Source organism: Choloepus didactylus, chromosome 4 (assembly GCF_015220235.1).
Source record: "Choloepus didactylus isolate mChoDid1 chromosome 4, mChoDid1.pri, whole genome shotgun sequence".
NCBI classification, from domain to species: Eukaryota; Metazoa; Chordata; class Mammalia; order Pilosa; family Megalonychidae; genus Choloepus; species Choloepus didactylus.
The window spans coordinates 36,095,387-36,117,692 of NC_051310.1; the positions used below are offsets into that span (position 1 = coordinate 36,095,387).

The following is a 22,306-nucleotide window of genomic DNA, read 5'->3' on the forward strand; positions in this document are numbered from 1 at the left end:
AGAAAACTATAGCCCGAGCTGAGGGAATGACAAGTAAGGGAAAAGACATAGTAAGGTCAGAGAAACTTTCTGGAAGTATTCAGTGTTCCTCACCTCACCCAACCCTACTATACATCCTTCTAAAATTATCTAAAATTATCGTTCATCAGTCTAAACATATTTTCCTTTGGGACTTTGCTACCTTGTCCCTGAGGTTTTCCAAGAACTGTTTTGTCTCTTGTTGAAGTCAATCCAATGCTGATAAACATGGGAGGTTGTGCTGGCTGAGACTTGGTGAATTCACAAAGAAATCAGTGCTTAGAGAAAGAAAATTCTAATAGTCAAGACCTTTTGCATCCAGTCCTAAACTGATAAGTCTTCTACTTTTCCATCAAATAATCTCTAAAATATCAAAAGGAATTCTTTGCCATAAATGTTTGTGAAGGTTTTTGCAGACATTAAGTAGTTAATTCTAATTTCCTTTTTATAAAACAAGAAAGAAACTTACCTCATCTAATTCTTTCTCCACTTGGATTTTTCTCTTCTGGAATTGTTTTATTGTTTTCAGTTCTGTCCGAATTATGCTAATTTCTTTGGCTTTTTGATGGAACTGTCCCTCCAGCTCATTTATTTGTACAGTATACTTTTCTTCCTACATACAGAAAAAAACACAGATAAATGAGTTAGAAAAGAGAACAGAAGTCCCATGTTCCATTTAAAGCCTAGAGCCACAAAGACCTCCAAAGAACGCAGGTCTGGTATTTTTTCAAACAATTTATTTTTCTTATTTAAAAGTAATACAAACAGGTTAGAGAAAACTTTGCAACTACAGAAAAATACACCGAAGTTTAAAACAATCCATAACTTTATCACCCAAAGACAACCATGTTGACATCTTGGTATATATATTTATATTATACATCTTTTAAACACAGTTGAAATCATAATATATACAAAGTTGTTTCTTGCTTTTCAGGTAACATTTTCTATTGTAAACATTTCCTTATGTCATTAAAATTTATTATTTATAACATGGATTATTGCTGATGTTCTCACAAACATTGAGGACTGACGGTTTGGTATGCGGAGCCCTCTATCTTGGGGCTTTCCCTTATGAAGCTTGTTACTGCAAAGGAGAAGTTAAACCTGCTTATAATTGTGCCTAAGAGTATCCCCCTGAGTACCTCTTTGTTGCTCAGATGTGACCCTCTCTCTCTAGCTAAGCCAGCTCAGCAGGTGAACTCACTGACCTCCCCGCTATGTGTGACCTGACCCCCAGGGGTGGAAATCTCCCTGGCAATGCAGGATATGACTCCAGGGGATGAGCCTAAACCTGGCATTGAGGGATTAAGAACATCTTCTTGACCAAAAAGGGGAAGAGAAATGAAGCAAAATAAAGTTTCAGTGGCTGAGAAATTTCAAATGGAGTTGAGAGGTCACTCTGTGGGGCATTCTTATGCACTATATAGATATCCCTTTTTAGGTTTTAGTGTACTGGAATAGCCACAAGGAAATACCTGCAACTATCAAACTCCAACCCAGTAGCCTTGACTCTTGAAATTGATTGTATAACAATGTAGCTTACAAAGAGTGACAGTGTGATTGTGAAAACCTTGTGGCTCACACTCCCTTTATCCATTGTGTGGATGGATGAGTAGAAAAATGGGGACAAAAACTAAATGAAAAATAGGGTGGGATGGGGGGATGGTTTGGGTGTTCTTTCTTACTTTTATTTTTTATTCTTATTTTTATTATTTTTGGTGTAAGGAAAATGTTCAAAAATAGATTGGGGTGATGAATGCACAACTATATGATGGTACTGTGAACAGCTGATTGTACACCATGGATGACTGTATGGTATGTGAATGTATCTCAATTAAACTGAATTTAAAAAAAATTATTTAAAAACATTGTAATGTCTTCCAAAAAATCTTAGTAATTTGATATTCCATACTTACTTACTCATTCTCTAATATTGGACCTTGCAGTGAACATCTGGAATATAAAACTCTAAACTTCTGATTATTTCCTTAGAATAGATACCTGGTAGTGTCATTCAAATCAAAGGTATGACTATATTATGGGGCTGGTAATTTAGGGGTTTAGGGTAGTCCTGAGTGACTCGAGTTGGCTAAAAGCGAATTTCTGACTAAGGGACTCAGCACTAAGGGAATCAAAGAAAATTTGCTTTATTTGATAACAAAGAATAATTTCAGGACTACAATTCCATCAACCTGAAAGACAATGACCCGGGTAATGTTATTTCATTAGCAGCACCTGCCTGAGTGGACTATTCCTGTGAAGAGAAATAGTTTCTGCAGTTTCTGCTTTCTGGACCTCCAGACGTACCGTAGTTTCTATTTCAAAGCCTGGCTCTCAGGTTTCCCACTGAGCCCGTAAGCTCCTGATTTCCTTTCAATAAACTCCCAGTCTCTTAACTTAGCTGGTTTCTGTTGCTTAGGGTACCTGCAACCAAATTACTTTACCCTAACTAATATTGTTACTCACTAGATCACTAACCTCTCTAAAGAGAATTTGTTTAATAGACTTATTTACCCAGTGACAGAGAAGGTTGGTGGCAAGTTCTAGAAGTTAAAAGAGCAAAGAATGGCTTCACAGTTTTGCCTACGGGCAGGTCTAATATCATGAACAAAGCAAAACATCAAAGCATTTAAATGAAGGCTTCTGATTAATTTTATTTTTGTCCCAACTGAGGATAACAGAGAAACTTCCTTCTATTTCAGATTTGACATTATTTTCTCTAAAATGCATTTTTATTTATTTGTATATTTCAGAAAAAAAAGGGATTAAAAAAAGATGTCCATCAACTGATGAATGGATAAATAAAATGTGGCACATCTATATGAAGGAACATTTATAAAAAGGAATGAAATACTAATTCATGCTACAACATGGATGAACCTTAAAAAACATGCTAAGCAAAAGAAGTCAGTCACAAAGGGCCACATATTGTATGAGTTCCATTTATATGAAATATCCAGAATAGGCAAATCTATAAACACGGAAAGTAGATTAGTAGTTGCCTAGGACTGGGGGTAACGGCTGGGTAGGGAGCGAATGCTTATGGGTACAAGGCTTCTTTTTTGGGGTGATAAAAATGTTCTAAAATTGATTGTGGTGATGGCTACACAATTCTGTATATATACCAAAAATCACTTAGTTGTATATTTTAAAAGTAAAAACGGAACAAAAAGAAGATGCACTTATCCATCTTCTTTCAATTGTTAGTATTTTAATATAAAGCAAACGTATCCCTTGAACAATATTTAGCAGTACTCCAGGATCTTATTCTAAAGTCCAGTCCTCACTGTACAGTATTATAAATAAAGCTAATACATTTTGGATGGATTCTATAACAATTCAAATGACTTATCCTAGAACGCTTTTTGTTTTGTTTTGTTTCTGCTTGCTTTTAGATTTCTAAAATTCCTAGTATTAATTTGTTTTGCTATTGGGCTCTTTTAGAATAAAGTGAAAGTTAACCCCTTCAAAATTCCAGATGAGAGGACTAGTTGACTTCTTTCTGATTAGCCATAAATATCTTAAGGTGCTTTCCTAGAAACCCTATCCAGTGACTTCTGCTTACAAATCATTGTTCTAGAATGTTGAACTGTGTCACATGAGCACCCCTAACTGTAAAAGAAGCTGGTATACGTAGTAGCCAGGCACATGCAGCCCACCCACCCCCCCAAAAAAAAAAAAAAAAGGATTCTATTATTAAGGAAGAAAGACAAAATTGAGTAGGAAACTGGTAGTCTCTGTCACAATACCAAATCGTTTTCTAAAGTAGTTCTGTGAATATACACTCCCATCAGCATTATTTAAGTGCTTTTGTTGTTCCACATTTTTTCCAACACTTGGTGTTGGCAGACTTTTACATTTATAATTTGGTGGTATAAAATATAATCTCACAAAGGTTTTTTTAATTTTTATTTTATATCTCCCTTATTACTAATGAAGTTGAGCATCCTTTCATATATAACAGGCCAAATCTTGTTTCCTCTTCTATGATAAACAGTGCAAGTCTTCTGTTTATTTTACATATTTTTTAGAAATTAAATTTGTAATAGTTCATTTTACTTTCTTACTTTTGATCCTTTTTGGTTATATGCATAGTTTGACTCCTCTTCCAGTTGTGGGTTTCTCTTTTAACTTTATAGTGTTTTTCAATGAATAGAAGTTCTTAATTTTAATATTGTCAAATTTATCAATTTTTTCATTTACGGTTTGTACTTTATGTACTTGTTTATGAAATATCCCAAAGTCATAAAGACATCCCTCAATATTTTCTTTAAATCTTAGTTTTCCATATAAATCTTTAATCTATCTGGTATTGGTTACTGTGTATAGGGTGAATTAACATACCATTTTATTTTTTTTTAATTAAATTAAGTTTTATTGAGATATAATCACATACCATACAATTGTCTACAGTGTACAATCAACTGTTCACAGTACCATCATATACTTATGCATTCATCACCCCAATCTATTTTTGAACATTTTCTTTACACCAGAAAGAATCAGAATAAGAATAAAAAATAAAAGTAAAAAAGAACACCCAAATCATCCACTGCATCCCACCCTATTTTTCATTTAGTTTTTGTCCCCATTTTTCTACTCATCCATCCACACAATGGATAAAGGGAGTGTGAGCCACAAGGTTTTCACAATCACACTGTCACCCTTTGTAAGCTACATTATTATACAATAGTCTTCAAGAGTCAAGGCTACTGGGTTGGAGATTGACAGTTTCAGGTATTTACTTCCAGCTATTCCAATACATTAAAACCTAAAAAGTATTATCTATATAGTGCGTAAGAATGTCCACCAGAGTGATCTCTCGACTCCATTTGAAATTGCTCAGCCAGCAAAGCTTTATTTCATTTCATTTCGCATCCTCCTTTTGGTCAAGAGGATGTTCTCAATCCCATGATGCCGGGTCCAGATTCAACCCTGGGAGTCATATCCTGCATTGCCAGGGAGATTTACACCCCTGGGAGTCAGGTCCCATGTAGGAGGGGAGGGCAGTGAGATCACCCGCCAAGGTGGCTTAGTTACAGAGAGAGGGCCACATCTCAGCAACAAAGATGCACTCAGGGGAGACTCTTAGGCACAACTATAAGCAGGTTTAGCCTCTCGTTTACAAGACCACATTTTGAAAGCAGTGCTCATACCCAAATCCTTCTGGAAGTAAAACAAAACATCAGAGCCAACAACCAAAACATCCTGGAGAACCAGACTGTTCTGAGTGCTATACACACAGCAGGTTATTTGGTCCTCATAACAACTCTATGCGGCAGTTAATATTATTATGTTCTCAATAGCACGATGCTGGGTCCAGATTCATCCCCAGGACTTATATCCTGTGTTGCCATGGAGATTTCCACCCCTGGGAGTGAGGTCCAACATACGGGGGAGGGCAGTGAAATCATCTGCTGAGGTGGCTTAGTTAGAGAGAGAGAGGGCCACATCTGAGCAACAAAGAGGTACTCAGGGGGAGACTCAGGCACAATTATATGCAAGTTTAGCTTCTCCTTTGCAGTAACGAGTTTCATAAGGGCAAGCCCCACGACAGAGGGCTCGGCACATCAAACTGCCAGTCCCAATGTTTGTGACAACATCAACACCAGTCCAGGTGAGGAAGTCCAATACTTCTGCACCTTCCCCCAGCTCCTCAGGGGGGGGCCTGCATATATATTTTTATTCTCCACCCAAACTACTTTGGGATATGTCACTGTTTTACTCTAACCTATACAAACCTACCATATCTCACTTCCTATTCAAAGTTCCATGTAATTATGGTGTTTGAACAAACTGACTGCAGAAGTTATACTGTTTAGAAAATATAGCTCCTACACCAAATAAACATCTCTTCCCTTGTTCTCACATGGAAATTGAAGTTTTAACACACAGTTGGTTTCAGCCTTTACCCTTTGGCCTGGTTTGCCCTAGTCTTAACCAGATCTACTTCATTCATATCTCTAATTGAAGTCTGCGCTCTTTTTCAGCTTTTTTTTTTTTTTTAACAGTTGCTATATGCGTTAATACTGACCTTCATATCTGCTGAGCTCTAGCTCTGAGTTTCAGGTGTCACACAGATACCTAATGTTCCAGAGACCAATCAGGTTATACACAAAGGGATCAGCATCTCAGAGTTTGGAGAGAGCCATCACAATTCAGGAATAGATGTGACTGCTGTAAGAGCTTACAATCTAGGGACCATTACACTAATTGTTTCCCTGTTAGGCTGTGCTCTAAGATTCAATTCTGAGTTTACACATTGTAGTTAGTCCATATTGGTGAGGCATTATAGTGTTTGCCTTTGTTTCTGGCGTACTTCATTCAAAATGTGTCTACAGGATCCATTCACCTCATTGTGTGTCTCACAGCTTCACTCCTTCTGGTAGTTGCTCAGTATTCCACTGTATGCATACACCACAGTTCACCATTCTGTTCCTCAGTCAGTGTACCCTTAGGCCACCTCCACCCATTGCAAATCATGAATCCTGCCTCCATAAACACCAGTGTGCAAATGGCCATTCATGTCTCTGCTCTCAGATCTTCCAAGTACATACCTCATAATGAGGTTGCCTATTTTATTTTTTTCCCAATATGAAAATCCAATTGTCCCACTATCACTCAGACAATCCTTCCCCATTGACCTGCAACACCATCTCTGAATCAACTTTTCTTACATGCTGGGTAATTACCAGACTCTTTTCTATTCCTTAGTCTGTCTGTCCTTGTACCAATACCAAGTTATCTTAATTACCATAGCTTTATTTAATTCTTGATATTTGGTTGAGCAGAATTTTTTACCACTTTATTTTTCTTCTTTCAGAATAGGTTAGCTGTTCTTGGCCCATTGTTTTTCCAAATAAACTCTAGAATCAGCTTGTGAAGTTCCACAAAATAAAAGAGACCCTATTGAGATTTTGATTGAAACTGTACTGAATCTGTAGATCAGATGGAAAGACTTGACATCTTTAAGATATTAAGTTTTCCTTACTATGAACAGAGTAAAATTCACCATTAATTTGGGCATTTTTTAATGCTTTCAATAAAGTTTTATAATTTTCCCCATAAAGATCTTCACATCTTTTATTAGATTTACTCCAAGATCTTTATAGTTTCTGTTCCTATTGCAGCAAATGGTATCTTTAAAAATTATGTTTTTCTAACTGTTTCTGGTATATAAAAATTTAATTGCTTTTTGCATTTTATCTGGTATCTAGCTTGGTAAACTCTAACCTTTTTTTTCTTCTCTTACTGCTCTGGCTAGGACTTCAAGGAATGGAGATACTGAATTTTCTTGTTTTGTTTCTGATTTTAAAGGGAATGTTTCTAAATTTTCATTATATGTAAGGCTTGTAAATGCATTTTCTCATGTAAGGAAGTTTCCCTCTTTGTACAGTATGTTAAGACATTTCATTGTGAGTGCTAAAGTTTATCTAATATTTTTTCTACATCCACTGATATGATCATATGGTTTTTTTTCTTTAGTCTATTAATGTAGAGAAGTACTTTGTAGAATTTTTTATATTAAATTAACCTCATATTCCTGAAGTTAGTTTTAATATATATATGTATTTCCAGATTCAGATTGCTGATTTTTTTTTAGGATATCTTTTCATCAATTATCTGGACAAATTAGCATAAGACTAAACTTATCTTTATCTTTCTTTGAATATTTGGTGGAACTTGCCCTTAAATCTATGTTTGGATTTTCTTTGTGGAAAAATTTTAAAAGAGTGATCTAAATTCTTTAGTTGTATAGAACTATTCAGATCAGTAAAAATTTGAAATCTCCTGGTAGATCCTGACCTTCCAGTTTAATTAATCTTTTCTGGATAATAGAAAATCATCATTCTGAACATTCATCTTATACAATAGTTCTCAAGACCTATGGGGATGTGGGAAGGCTTTTGCTAAATGGCTCAAAATTAATTTTATATCCTAAGGGAAAACAATGCCAAAAAATTTTTAAACTGTTCCTGGTAATCTACTGTTGGTGGTGGTAGTATCAGCATTCTGAGACTGCTGATTTACTGAGGTTTAAAGCAACTGTGTAATCATACTGGTCTCATTAAAAACCAGGATTGTTGGCATAGGAGAAAAGAGATTCAGATGTAAGTTCAATAAGGTCAAGTAAAAACCCTGTATTCCTGAATTTGAATCGAAAGTATTAGAACTCATGGTATATCTTACCTTTAAAAAAATACACATTTCCTAGCTCTGTGCACTGAGAAGCCCTAGAAACAATGACAAACTCAGGATCAGTAAAAACCCTAATACCAGATGGTTTTCCAAGTTTTCTATAACATATTTTTATAATAAATTATTTTTGAGCTTCTCTGCAGTCAAGAGTGTGGGCTTCAAGGTCACCGAGCTGCTCAGAGGATTTATTCACTTATTCTCACTGTGTCTTAAATATCTGAGCTTGCCAGAAATTTGACTACCCAGTTAAGTGAAGTATTAGTATACATAGATAACTCACCAATTTTTCCTTCTCCTCTTGAGCTTTTTCCTTTGTTTCAATCAATTGCTGTTTCAGTTTTTCAATCTATAGAAAGATGAAAATACAAAGTCAGTAAGGTAAAGAAATTTTTCTATGTCCTACCTTTACTAAGTAGCCTAGTTTTCACATGATATTAAAACCAGTGGAGTTGGAAAGGTGGAGTTAGGTGTGAAGAGGAGAAGAAGGAACAGGAACTTTCCCATATCCTTAATCTGCAATTGCCAGTTTCCAAAACCTGGCTATCATCAGAATTATCTGGGGAACTCTTTTTGACAAAACTTTCAAGAATATTACAAAGAGTTCCATAAACTTTCATTCATATACACCAATTTGGGCACATTTACTTTATTATTCTCTCTCCCTCCCTTTGTGTGTATGTATGTGTATGTGAGTATACATTTATATATATTTATATATACATTTTTTTCTGGACCATGTGAGAGTAAGTTTCAGACATCATACCCCTTTACCCATACTTCAGGATGCATTTCCTAAGAAAAAAGATTTCTCTTTTATAAGCACAGTACAATTATCAAATAAGGACATTTAACATTGATATAATTCTATTATTTAACCTATAGTCCATATTCAAGTTTCACCACCAATTGTTCCAATATTGTCCTTTATTACAACTACTTTTTTTGGTCCAGGGTACAATCTTTGATCACAGGTTGAATTTAGTTGCCACATATCTTCTGAGTTTTTTTTAATCTCTAATTGGGAGTAGGTTCTCAGCCTCTTTTTATCTTTCACAACATTGACATTTTTGAAGAATACTGGCCAGGGTTGGGGTTGTCTGCTGTTTCCTCATGATTAGATTCAGGTTATGTATTTTGGCAGGCATATACTAATATACTACCCAAGTGATGATGTATCCTTTTCAGTGCTTCGTATCACTGAGAAGATGTTAACTTTAAACAAACGGTTAAAATTGTGTCTACCACTTCCTCCACTTACAAGTTATTACTTTTCCTTTAGTAATTAAGTAATTCGTGGGGAGGTATTTTTTGACTATACAAACATTACTCTCCTCATCAAACTTTCACCCACTAGTTTTAGTATCCATTGATGATTCTTGCCTGAATCAATTAATATATGATGCTAAATGGTGATTCTTCTATTATTCCTTGGAAATTTATTAATTGACATTGTACTAAGAGGAGAAGCTTTTCTTTCTCCTTTATTTATTAATATAAGTGTATATATAAGAACGTATGTATACGTATGTATGTATGTATTAGTAGTATGGACCCACGGATTCTTGTTTCATCTATTTATTTATTTATTTAGTGTCATTATTTATTTTGATTATCCCAGATTTTGCCAGTGGGAACCCCTTTAAGGTAGTCCATGTCTTTTTTTTTTTTTTAAATGAAATTTTATTTTGAAATAAATTCAAACTTACAGGAACAGTTGCAAAAACAGTACAAACCCCATACATAGAACTCCAGCATACCCCAACCCCCCTCCACCAATACCCCGATCCACCACCTTTAACATCCTGTCACACCACCATCTTTCTTTCCCTACATCTCTCCCTCCCTCCCTATCTATCATCCATCATCTATTGCTCTGTCCTCTGAACATATGAGAGCAAGCTGCACATATCTTTGAACAAACAATATAATTCACGTATAACTTTCCCATGGACAAGAATATTCTTTTATGCAATCCCATTAAGTGCAGCTAAGAAGTTCAAGAAATTCAACACTGATACAAAGCTTACATTCTATACTTCCTTTTTTTTCCCCTTATGTCCCATCTGTGTCCCTTTGAGCCTCCTCTCCTCCATCCTCAGATCCCATCCAGGATCATCCTTGGCATTTAATTGTCATGTATTTAGACTGTCTTTTTTTTTTTTTTTTTCAATTGCAGAAACATATATACAGCCTAAATCTTCCCATTCCACCCCCTCCCTAGCATTCCATTAGTAGGATTAATCACATTTAGAATGTTGCAATGCTATCACCTTCCCACCATCCATTTCTAGAAGTTTCCCTTCACTCCAAACAGAAACCCTACACTCATTTCTTAACTCCCCATTGCCCCTTCCCCCACTTCTCAGAATCCATACTCTAGTTTTCATCTCTATGGTCATACTCTCTGATACTTCCTTTGTGTTTACCATGGGGCTTAAATTTAACATCTTAAATCTATAACAATCTTGTTTTTCTTTGATACCAACTTAACTTCAATAAGACACATGAATTATGTTCCTATACTCCCTCAATCTCCCACCTTTACGTAGTTCTTGTCAAAAATTACATATTTTACATTGAGTCCAAAACCACTGATTTATCATTACAGTTTATGGATTTTAGAGCCTGTAGGAAGTAAATAGTGGAGTTACAAATCAAAAATACAGTAGTATTGGTATTTATATTTACCATGTGATCTTTACTGGTAATCTTTATTTCTTCATGTAGTTTCAGTCAATTGTTTAGCGTCCCTTCCTTTCAGCCTGCTCAACTCCCTTTAGCATTTCTTATAGGATTGATCTACTGGTGGTGAAGTCCCTCAGCTTTTGATTATCTGGGAATGTTTTCATCTCTCTCATTTTTACCATCCAGGTGTTTGTGATTTCTCCAAGTCTCTCATGGTTATTGACTTCTATTTGTATTCCATTGTGGTCAGAGACGGTGTTTTGAATAAATTCATTTTTTTTTTTTAATTTATTGAGACTTGTTTTTGCGTCCCAGCATATGGTCTATTCTGGAGAAAGATCCGTGATCACTAGAGAAGAATGTGTGTCCCGGAGACCTGGGACGTAATGTTCTATATATGTCTGTTAAAATTCTCTATCTCTCTCTCTCCTTTCTTTGTTTCTCTGTCGGTAGGGCTCCCTTTAGTATCTGAAGTAGGACAGGTCTTTTATTAGCAAAATCTCTCAGTATTTGTCTGTGAAAAATTTAAGCTCTCCCTCAAATTTAAAGGAGAGTTTTGCTGGATAAAGTATTCTTGGTTGGAAATTTTTCTCTCTCAGAATTTTAAATATGTCATGCCACTGCCTTCTCGCCTCCATGGTGGCCGCTGAGTAGTCACTACTTAGTCTTATGTTGTTTCCTTTGTATGTGGTGAATTGCTTTCCTCTTGCTGCTTTCAGAACTTGCTCCTTCTCTTCAGTATTTGACAGTCTGATCAGAATATGTATTGGAGTGGGTTTATTTGGATTTATTCTATATGGAGTTTGCTGGGCATTTATGTTTTGTGTATTTATATTGTGTAGAAGGTTTGGGAAGTTTTCCCCACAATTTCTTTGAATACTCTTTCTAGTCCTTTACCCTTCTCTTCCCCTTCTGGGACACCAATGAGTCTTAAGTTTGGACATTTTATCTATCATATCCCTGAGACCCATTTTTATTTTTTTGATTTTTTTCCCCATTCTTTCTTTTGTTCTTTCGTTTTCTGTTCTGTGGTCCTCGAGGAGGCTGAGTTGTTGTTCAGCTTCCTCTAATCTTGTATTATGAGTATCCAGAGTCTTTTTAATTTGGGCTACAGTTTCTTTTATTTCCATAAGATCTGCTGTTTTTTTTTTTATTTACTCTTGCAGTGTCGTCTTTATGCTCTTCTAGGGTCTTCTTTATGTCCTTTATATCCTGTGCCATGCTCTTCTTGCCTGTCTGTAGTTCTTTGATTAATTGTGCCAAATACTGTGTGTCTTCTGATCTTTTAATTTGGGTGTTTGAGTTTGGGTTCTCCTTATCATCTGGTTTTAACATATGCTTTAAGATTTTCTGTTATTTTTGGCCTCTAGGCATTTGCTTTACTTGATCTCTAATTTGTCAGAACTGCAGCTTGGTGGCATACACTTTCTCTAACTAACCAGCAGATGGCGTCCATGAGTCACCTATTCCCCTTAAGTCAGTTCTCCCCAACTTTGTCTTTGTGGTGTGTGGGGGTCTGATTCTTCTGGGGTCCAATTGGTGCACCAAGTTTGGGTGTGTTGTTGGTGCTGTCTGCCCTGAATGTGGGGCACGTGTCTGGGTGGTTAGGGAGGCATGGCAGCTTTAATAATCAAACCTCCCAGGTGTTCCCAGAGATTTAAGGCTGTTGCAGGAGCCAAAGCCTTCATCTCAGTCTTTCCACAGATTGTCTCTCCGCCGACCCACAAGCCCTTGGTATTCGCGTAGGGTTCCTGGGATTTCTGAGCGGTTCCCCCTTCCCAGCTGTGCTCTTCCAAGACCTCTGCTGAGGGAGGGCCGCGCCACATCACAAGTGTGTGCCGGCCCGCCAGGGAAGCCCTGGTTTGTCGGGCCGTGCAGGGGCTCTCCCAGCCCACTTCAAAGGTGGTTGAATGGGATGCGTTAACTTCCCCCTTTTTTGCACACCTCTGCCCTCCCAGCTCCGGGACAATCAGCCATGGGTGCATTAAAGGCCACTGTCCATGGCTGATATTGTGGCGTGTGTGCAGTGCTGCAGGAAAGACTCCCCATCACACTGGGTTTCTTGGCGCAGCTGTGGGCTGTGGGAGATGGCTGCAAGGAATGCGTTCCTTTTGGCTCCCCTCTGCTCCCCTGGTCTCAAGACAATCAGCTGTGGGTGTGGGAAGGGGTATCCTCCACGCCAGACACCGAGGCATTAGCCCAGCCCACTCCCACCGTGCTTCACTGCGCGGCTCTCCCCATCTTATCTGCAGCTGCTCCCGGGCTTTTTTTTTTTTTTTTTAAAGAACTAGTCCATCTCCAAATGCCAGCCCACCGTTTCCCCACACCACAGCGCGGCCGCTGGACTTTCAGCTGACTCACTCACTCGTTTCAGAATGCAGGCCCCTGGTTTCTCCAAATGTATGTTCCCTGTGGATTTAGCAGAACTTGTCTGGCTGGTGCTATGCTGGAAGTGGTGTTCTGGGTCACTTTCTGGTTTTTACCTAGTATTTTTCACAGAGGCGTTTTTTGCCCTGTCTCACCTAGCTGCCATCTTAGGTTCTCTAGTCCATGTCCTTTAACATTTTTTGAGAGCTTCCTTACTTTGTGGCACAATAAGATATTCTAGGCTCATCTTTTAATTTTCCTGCCCAAGTCCTAGAATAAATCATTTCCCCAAGGAGTGCTGGTTCATTTTAGTAGGGAACCCGAGTAGCTTTTTAAACTAAAGTCTCCTTGATATGGTCATAGAATCAGAAGAAATAGGAGTGAGATATTCTTGTGAATAATATCTTAGATCAGTTTAAGGAAAACCAATAAATTCTAAAAAATAAACTGGGTCAATCCTAAGTCATATAGGACAGGTATGACATATAATGAAACTTATTTTGTGATAGACTGAACAAAGCCTCAAATACAAAAACCCGCTTTTAAGGAAAATCTCCTAATTTTGTTCAAGATAAAACAGTTTTCAAAACACATTTCATTTCTGAAATTTCCACAATTAATATGAATAATCTTTGTAATAAGATTATAAACAGTTTAAATTAAGTTTAAGAAAATAACATTTCTAGGACAGAGCAAAATGACTAAACTATGGGAAGGCTAGTTAACCAGGATATATTTAATCTAGTTTGCTTCTTCCACCTAATGTCATTTCTTTGGTTTAACGGGACACCATGACTGTGAGAAAACTAAATAAAACTGCATTTGCAGCAGCCAGATGCTGGTCTTTGATAGAGAGAGGCAGATGATTATCAGGAAATACAAGTGAAACTGATAAATGCAAATCAATACTAATTTAACTAATGGAGATTAAAGAAAAAACATTTGCAGGCCACAAAACTTCCATCTAATGAATTCTGAAAATTATTTGTATGGTTGACCTAAAATCTTACTTTAGAATAATGCTTTCTAGAGGATATACTTCTGGGAAAGAGGTAAAAACTAAATAAAATTAATGCACAGAAAAAATTACAATTTAATAAAATAAACAAAATCCACACAATGTTAGTTCCCTTCTCTTTTTCTTCCAGATCTAAAATGACAGTTTTACTCTCAACACTTAAATGAGGTACAATAAGATACATTCGAGACTCAACTAGCCAAAAAATGATTCAACTTGTTTGACTCATAATGTGATAATGGATTATCAGTAGATTGCTTTTCAAATCATTAAAGCTAATTATTTATTAATATAAAAAATATAAATACCATGCTCTTGACCTTAAAGTGGATCATAATGGTCCCTTATGGTCACCAGTCTCTATTTGTTTCAGACAAGAAAACACGGCACAAGAACTGAAAATAAAAGTCAACGACAGTACAGCCATTCCAAAACAGGGTCCTTCTGCAGGGAGAGTTAAGGTCACCTGAAATAAATGTCTTAATCATGTAATGAGATTCTAAGGAATTAAAATCCTTGAAATTTATAATCACACCAGTATAACCACAGACATAGGTACTGAGGCTCAGGTTTTCTACCTACCTACCATATTATCTTTCTCCTGATCCTGCTTCTTCAGGTAGCTTAATACAGACATTGTATCTTTCTCCATTTTATACTGCTGTTTCTTTAAGTCCTCGTTACTTTTTGCCAGTCTCTGGGAGGTATCTCGATACTCAATCCTGGAGAGTTCTGTGACTTCCAACCTGGCCTCCCAAAGGGAGGCATTGGCCTTGGCTCTGTCCACCACAGATTCATCTGGTTTCACTACCTTCCTACATGAGAAGAGGACATTCACAGTACATAACTATGTCTCTACTACATTAGCATTACATCCCTCTTTTTAAAAATTTGTTTTAATTGGCATTACCTGGCACATAATAGCATATATTGTTGAATGAATAAGAAAAACATGGAAAAACAAAATTGGCATATACATACAATGGAATATTATTCAGCCACAGAAGGAATGAAGCTCTGATACATGCCACATGGATGAACCTAAGACATTATGTTGAGAGTAATAAGTGAGACACAAAAGGTCAAATATTGTGTGATTTGACTTACATGAAATAACTAGAGTATGCAAATTTATCATAGAGACAGAAAGTAGATTACAGGTTATCAAGGGGAGGGTATGGGAAGAGGGGAAATGGAGAGTTCTTGCCTAATGGGTACAGAATTTGTTTGGGGTGATAGAAAACCTTTAGTGATGGATGGTGGTGATGGTAGCACAGTATTATGAATGAAATTATTACCAATGAATTGTATATTTGAGATGGTTAAAATGGGAAATTTATGTTTTATGTATGATACAACAATTTAAAAAAAACATATTACTGTACAACACAGAATGAACCCTAATGTAAACTATGGACTTTAGCTAATAATATAATTCTAATGATATTGGTTCATCAATTGTAGCAAATGTACCATACTAATCAAAATGTTAATAACAGGGAAAACAGTAATGCGTTTGGAGGGGACGGTATAAGGGAACTCTGTACTTTCTGTGTGATTTTTTCTATAAAACTAAAACAGCTCTAAAAAAAGACTATTGTTTAACAAAAAAGAATTGGAGGGAAAGTGGAGTTTTGAGGAATAAAACTTTTTAAAAGGACAAAAATTATATGATTTGACTTATATGAATATGCAATTTCTTAGAGACAGAAAGTAAATTACAGGTTACCAGGAGAGGGAAATGAGGAGTTAATGCTTAATGGTTACAGAGGGAATGCATGATAAGTCAAATTCATTTAATGACGCTTTCTCATCTTTTCCGTTACTTCTTTGATTCTCCCATATTTAAACTGTCTTTTCTGTTACTCCTGGCTCAGTCCTAGACCTTTGTTTTCTCTACTGCAAATTCATTACTTTCAGTTCTCTTTCTGCATGAGGATGCATTCACAGTGTAACTGTAACTTAAGTTTATAGGTCTGTTATGGACCATCCAACCCACCATCCCAGTTTTTTATTTTTGTTTGCGGGTTGTTTTGGTTTTGGCTAGGACTTGAACAAAAGATCAAGTTTCTAGAACAAGTGTGTTAAATACTTTATCAGCTGGTACCACAATGTACCAGGTTTCAAGGACGGCTAAGAAACAAAGCATAATCATTTATACAGAAGTAGGAGGGGCAGGGAGGAAATTTTTTTTTTAAAAAAAAGGATGGATTCAAAGACTAAAATGATAAAAGGAGAGATTTTTGAAAATAAAGATTAATTGTATAAGCATTAACAAAACACTATTTCTTATACAAAACAGGCACTAGATATATAAATACATAGGTAATAAATAAGAAGACACAACCTGTATTTGAACTCTTAAGTAGCTCATACATAAATATGCATATAACTTTCTATACTGTGACCCCCAATTCCTGGTTCTTTCTCAATTCCTTTCCAATCCTACTCTCACCTTTCGATTTCTTCAAATTAAGGCCAGGCTCATCTCCAACCCCCCAGCCTGTTATTGCTGTTGACCTCTTTTTCCAGCCTGATTTGGGCACTGGTGATAGACTGCCTTGCTACAAGTACACAATTGCTTCCTGAAAGTATCAGTTCTAAGCTGCTCAGAGTAGTTGATGCAAGAAATCAGATACCCCAATAGAAGGACCACAAATACTGTCTGTAGAAACAAAAGTGTTTCTCAAACTATGGGTCACAGAAGATCTGCAGAGTAAGAGTTCTGTTACTTCACTGTTATTCAGCTTGCAGTAGACGTATGGTCAAAAATAGAAAACAGATGCTAGTGAGCTTTAGGTGTGACGAGCCCTTTGCACTTTTAAAAAGTGCTGGACTACTTATGCAGTTATGTAAAAAAAAACACATTGTAGAAAAAGACATATTGACACATGAGAAGAAAAAAGCTGCAAATAAGTATGTACATGTGCAATCATTTTATAAAAAAAAAAGGAATACCCTAAAATGATAATAGTGGTTATCTCTAGATGATGGGATTACAGGTGATTTTTGTTTCTCCTTGGATTTTTCCCATGTTTTCTGAATTTTCTGTATTGAGCATGTATTAATCTCTTAAATGAGTTCCTTCATACACATTACACGTTGTAGGGATTCCCTTGTGGTTGGTTCCATATAAAGTGCTGGATACCATGCATGACTCCACTGTGTCTAGGAACCACCAGGGCCCCGGACAAGACTAGTGGCAACCTAGCAGATTCAATTCTAAGCCTGCAAGGGGTCAGTGTTAGAGCATTAACCACTTCACAGGTTCTGATCAGTTTGGGGAAATCTGAACAACTACCCAATTTGGTCAAATCCTTTAGATTTCTTTGAACCAAAACTGATCCTTGAAGTATCTTTGTGACACCTGAAACTCAGAGCTAGAGCTTGGCAGCTATGAATGTCAGTATTAGCACATACAGCAACTGTTAACAAAGCTGAAAAAGAGTCCAGACTTCAATTAGAATATGAATGAAGCAGATCTGGTTAGGACTAAGGTTAATCAGGCCAAAGAGTAAACAACGATTTTGACTGTGTTTTAAAACTTCAACTTCTGGGTGAGACCAAGAGAAGAGATGTTTATTTGGTGCAGGATATGTATCTTCTACAACACACTAAATAACTTAACTTGTACAGTCAGTTTTTTCAAGCACCATAATTACACGGAACTTTGAATAGGAAGTGAGATCTGGTAGGTTTGTACAGGATAGTGTGAAATAGTGATACATCTCAAAGTAATTTGGGCAGAGAATAAAAATATATTTGCAGGGCCGCCCTGAAGAGCCCTGAAGAGCTGGGGAAAAATGCGGAAATGTTGGACACCCCTCCTGGGTTATTACTGATCTTCTCACAAACATTGAGGACTGAAAATTTGGTATGCCGGGCCCTCAATCTTGGGGCTTGCCCTTATGAGGCTTGTTACTGCAAAGAAGAGGCTAAGAGTCTCCCCCAGAGAACCTCTTTGTTGCTCAGATGTGGCCCCCCCCCCTCTCTCTCTAGCTAAGCCAACTAGGCAGGTGAACTCACTGCCCTCTCCCACCACATGGGACTTGACTCCCAGGGGTGTTTTTAAGGATATGACTCCTGGGGATGGCATCGTGGGATTGAGAACATCTTCTTGACCAAAAGGGGAAAGAGAAATGAAACAAAATAAAGTTTCAATGGATGAGAGATTTCAAATGGAGTCAAGAAGTCACTCTGGAAGGCATTCTTATGTACTATATAGAAATCCCTTTTTAGGTTTATTGGATAGCTAGAAGGAAATTCCTGCAACTATCAAACTGCAACCCAGTAGCCTTGATTCTTGAAGATGATTATATAACTATGTAGCTTACATGGTGTGACGGTGTGATTGTGAAAACCTTATGGCTCACACTCCCTTTATCCAGTGTATGGATGGATGAGTATAAAAATGGGGACAAAAACTAAAAGAAAAACAGAGTGGGATGGAATGATTTGGGTGTTCTTTTTTACTTTTATTTTTTATTCTTATTTTTATTCTTTTTGCTGTAAGGAAAATGTTCAAAAATTGATTGTGGTGATGAATGCACAACAATACGATGGTACTGTGAACAGTTGATTGTACACCATGGATGGCTGTATGGTATGTGAATATATCTCAATAAAACTGATTTTTTTTTTTTTTAAAGTTATCCCTGAAAATGTCCAAGGACTACTTCAAATACCTAGAGGTCTCCTAAATGTTCAAGACATTTCAACCACATAGCAGAGATCTCTCCAACTAGGGACAAGAAAGAAAGAATCCAGTCCTTGTGGAGGAAACTGAAGATCCAAGTTGAAGTATGCACACAAGCACATCTTAATTTTTTATTCATCAAATATTAAGAACTTGTTATGTTCTGTGCTCTTTGCCAGGTGCTGGAGATATGGTGAATAATACTTAGTTCCTACTCAAGAGAAGCTTATTCTCAACCCTCTGCACTACTGACATTCTGAGCTAAATAATGCTTTGTTTGGGGCTGAGTGTACATTGTAGAATCTTTATCATCTTGGACTCTCCCCACTAGAAGCCAGTAGAACACACCATCCAGATGTGACAATCAAAAATGTCTCCATAGACTGTTATATGTCCCCTTGGAGCTAAAATCGCCCCCTCCCCCACCCCAGTTGATAACCACTGATCTAAACCAGAGCTGTTCAATAGAATATTCTGTGATGGAAATGTTCTGTTATCTATACTGTCCAATACAATATCACTAGCCACATGTGCCTACTGAGCACTTGAAATGTGACTAAAGTGACTAAGAAACTGAATTGTTAATTTTATTTAATTTTAACTTAATAGCCGCAGAAGGCTAGTAGTAGCTTTACTCTACAGGGCAGCGCAGTTCTAGAGGAGGTCCGAAATCACAAGAAATACTACCTTGACCTTCACTTCTTGTGTCAGAAATTAACCCTTCTTAACTCTGTATTTTATGCATGATTTTTTCCTGAAAGTTACAACTTCCCTAATTAAAAAAAAAAAAAAAAAAAACGGAAGAAGAAATTAACCTTTCTTCCTCATTCCTAGTTCTTTGCTCTTCCACCAGCACTTACATCATTCTCCCCCGTGTTACTTCAATTCTTTGGGAACTGACTGCATTACAAACAGGCAGGAGCTGTGCCTAAATTACCTCAGGACCCCAAATCTCTCATTCGATTGTTCCAGTTGCATTACGGTTTGGCATAAATTTGGGGAACGTTTAAACAATGGAAGCTGTCGTTCTCAGAGGCCGGAAGGGCAAGAGGAGGGTCCAATGGACCGGCGGGAGGGCGCCAGGCAGCGGCACCCAGGCCCGAGTCCCCGGAGAGTAGACCCAGAGAGAGGGGACCCCAGGGCGGCTTCTCCTTACTTCTTGTCTTTGCCTTTGCTCTTGCCTTTCTTTTTGTCCTTTTCCTTCGACGACATCTTCCCTTCTCCAGGGACCCCGCTGTGGTTGCCGCCCAGACGGCTGCGTCTCTAAGGAAACCAGAATGCCAAGCAGACGACGTTCCGGCCTGGCCGGTTGCCAGCACGCGGAGAGCGCATGCGTCCGTGACGTGCCTGCAACGCCGCCGAGCCGGGCCCGAGTCCCCGGGCTGGCGCGGGGGGCGGGGCGGAGATTGCGCCGAGGGCGGCGGGCGGCCGCGCGAAGCGGCGCGCGTGCGCGCGGTGAGTGTGCGCGAGGCAAAGGCATCTGAGCCATCCCATGCAAGGACTTGGCGGGCTGCCGGGCCGGACGGCAGAAGCGGGCGAGCCCTGGGCGGCGACCTGCAGACTGGGCAGCGCGACGGGTGGGAGGCCCGCTCCTGAAGGAGGCTTGGTTCCCTGTGGGTCGGTCTGCCACGACGTGGTACCTGGAGCCGGGGCTTCCGTCGGTCTTGCGGCGTTTTCAGTCTCATCCGCGCGTCCGCCGGTTCCCTCCGCATGCAGCCTGCATGGCCAAGGCTGCTTTGCTCTCGCCCCTTCTCTGCCTAAGCCGCGCACCGCGCTGCCCAGTCTTTTGGTTTCTTCTGCCTTGCCCTCCAACTTCTTGCTAACCCTGTAAGGGTTGGCGTATCCAGCAGACTTCGCAGGCCGATTTTTTTCTTTTGATAGAGCAATCGGGGACCTTTTTTCCGAGGGCAGTGAATGGTGGCGAGGCCGCCTCCGGCATCGGTTCAGCCTCCTCAGGGCAGCGCGCACGGGCATTAAGGAAACGAGGCGTCGACCCGAGAGCTGAGCCAGGAGAGAAGCGCTGCTCTCTGGGGTGGAAGAGACTCTGGGGGCAGCAGGAGGGTCCTCGGAGGCGTGGAGTCAGGCTTTTGTCCCCATTCTGTCTTGGGTAGCGTACGCAGCCCGCCCAGAGCCGGCGCCTGGATTACCGTTTACATCCTTAAATGTTGGCAGCTCTTGCACATCTATGAGAAGGAGTGTACTCAGAAGTATTGTTCTCATTTTTCAGAGCAGAAACTCTGTGATTGTCTTCATTCAGTGAGTTAGTGAGTCATTAAAGAGGATATGGTATTCTGGGTGTCAAGTTAATAGTTATGATACCTGTAGTTGAAGCTCATCTCTGCCTTAATCTCCACATCAAGTTAAATTTAATATTTTTAAAAACCTCATTGTAGATTGTGTCTCTCCATTTTCTAGGAAGAATTTAATCCCTGCACCCTTTCCAGAGGCCTTTGACCTCTGATGCCCACTCCACTCCTTTTTCTTTCCCACAGAGTTTCTGTTTGTGAATTCTGTGGTTAGAGTACCTACTTTTTGTTAATGAGCCTCGTAAATCCTTTCAGACGTCCTATCTGCAACCATGATTGTAGCTTATTCTGACTGCATTTTCTTCTTTGTTTGTAGGTCATACTCCTGTAGGTCCATGGGTAGAATCATACACTGAAAGGCTTACCTCTCATATGGAATCCATAAAGTTAGGATTAGTTTTGTATTTCTAAGGTTCTGAAAATGCTCACTATTGATAACTTGGCTATATATTTGGAATTCCTTATAAATTGGTTATTTTACTTTCTAATATGAAAGGTGCTCCAAAATTTTCATTTGAGCATAGGCCTACAGACTTATTTATAAACATGAATATTTGATTATTTCTTAGTTTTTGCATGTACACTTCAGTGATGTACTTTATTGTTATTTTATTGTATTGTGCAATATATCTTTATTGACTAAGTTTGATTTTGTAGATAAAACTATTGTGGCATGATTATGGCTAAGAGAAATGCTCAGCGTCACACTGTGGTAGAGGTAGTTCTAGAATCTGAGGTCTTCTGAATCTCTGTATTCTCTATCAAAGAACTGGATGTATTATTCAGTTATCTATTGGTGATCAACAACAGATGGTGCAGATAGTAGAGTAGGAAGTTGCTATTTAGCATTCATCTAGTAATGTTTCCTTCCAAAAATTCTGGTAGGTAGCTTTACTATGAATTTCAAGGATTATTCTGCCAAATAAATTTGCTTTGCTTCATAATTTAGAATGCTAACACTTTTAAAACTTGGAATAAGCCACTTAGTGCTCTGTTGACTTGCCTGCGTTATTC

At 38.2% G+C, this 22,306-nt stretch overlaps 2 protein-coding genes across 2 annotated transcripts in view; one reads left to right on the top strand and one right to left on the bottom strand.

Annotated features, from left to right (window-relative positions):
• BBOF1 (basal body orientation factor 1) overlaps positions 1–20,288 on the bottom strand; it is a 66,450-nt gene extending 46,162 nt beyond the window's left edge. The window contains exons 1-4 of the mRNA XM_037832310.1: positions 20,143–20,288; positions 14,877–15,105; positions 8,501–8,566; positions 488–631 (exon numbers count right to left, since the gene is read on the bottom strand). Coding sequence (XP_037688238.1) covers positions 488–631; positions 8,501–8,566; positions 14,877–15,105; positions 20,143–20,198 — 495 coding nt within the window. The 5' untranslated portion in view covers positions 20,199–20,288. The remainder of the gene's footprint in view (positions 1–487; positions 632–8,500; positions 8,567–14,876; positions 15,106–20,142) is intronic.
• A 202-nt stretch (positions 20,289–20,490) lies between these two features.
• The window catches only part of ENTPD5 (ectonucleoside triphosphate diphosphohydrolase 5 (inactive)), a 53,509-nt gene continuing 51,693 nt past the window's right edge, over positions 20,491–22,306 (top strand). Inside the window, 1 exon segment of the mRNA XM_037832324.1 lies at positions 20,491–20,563. The gene's annotated coding sequence lies outside the window, so the exon portion shown is untranslated.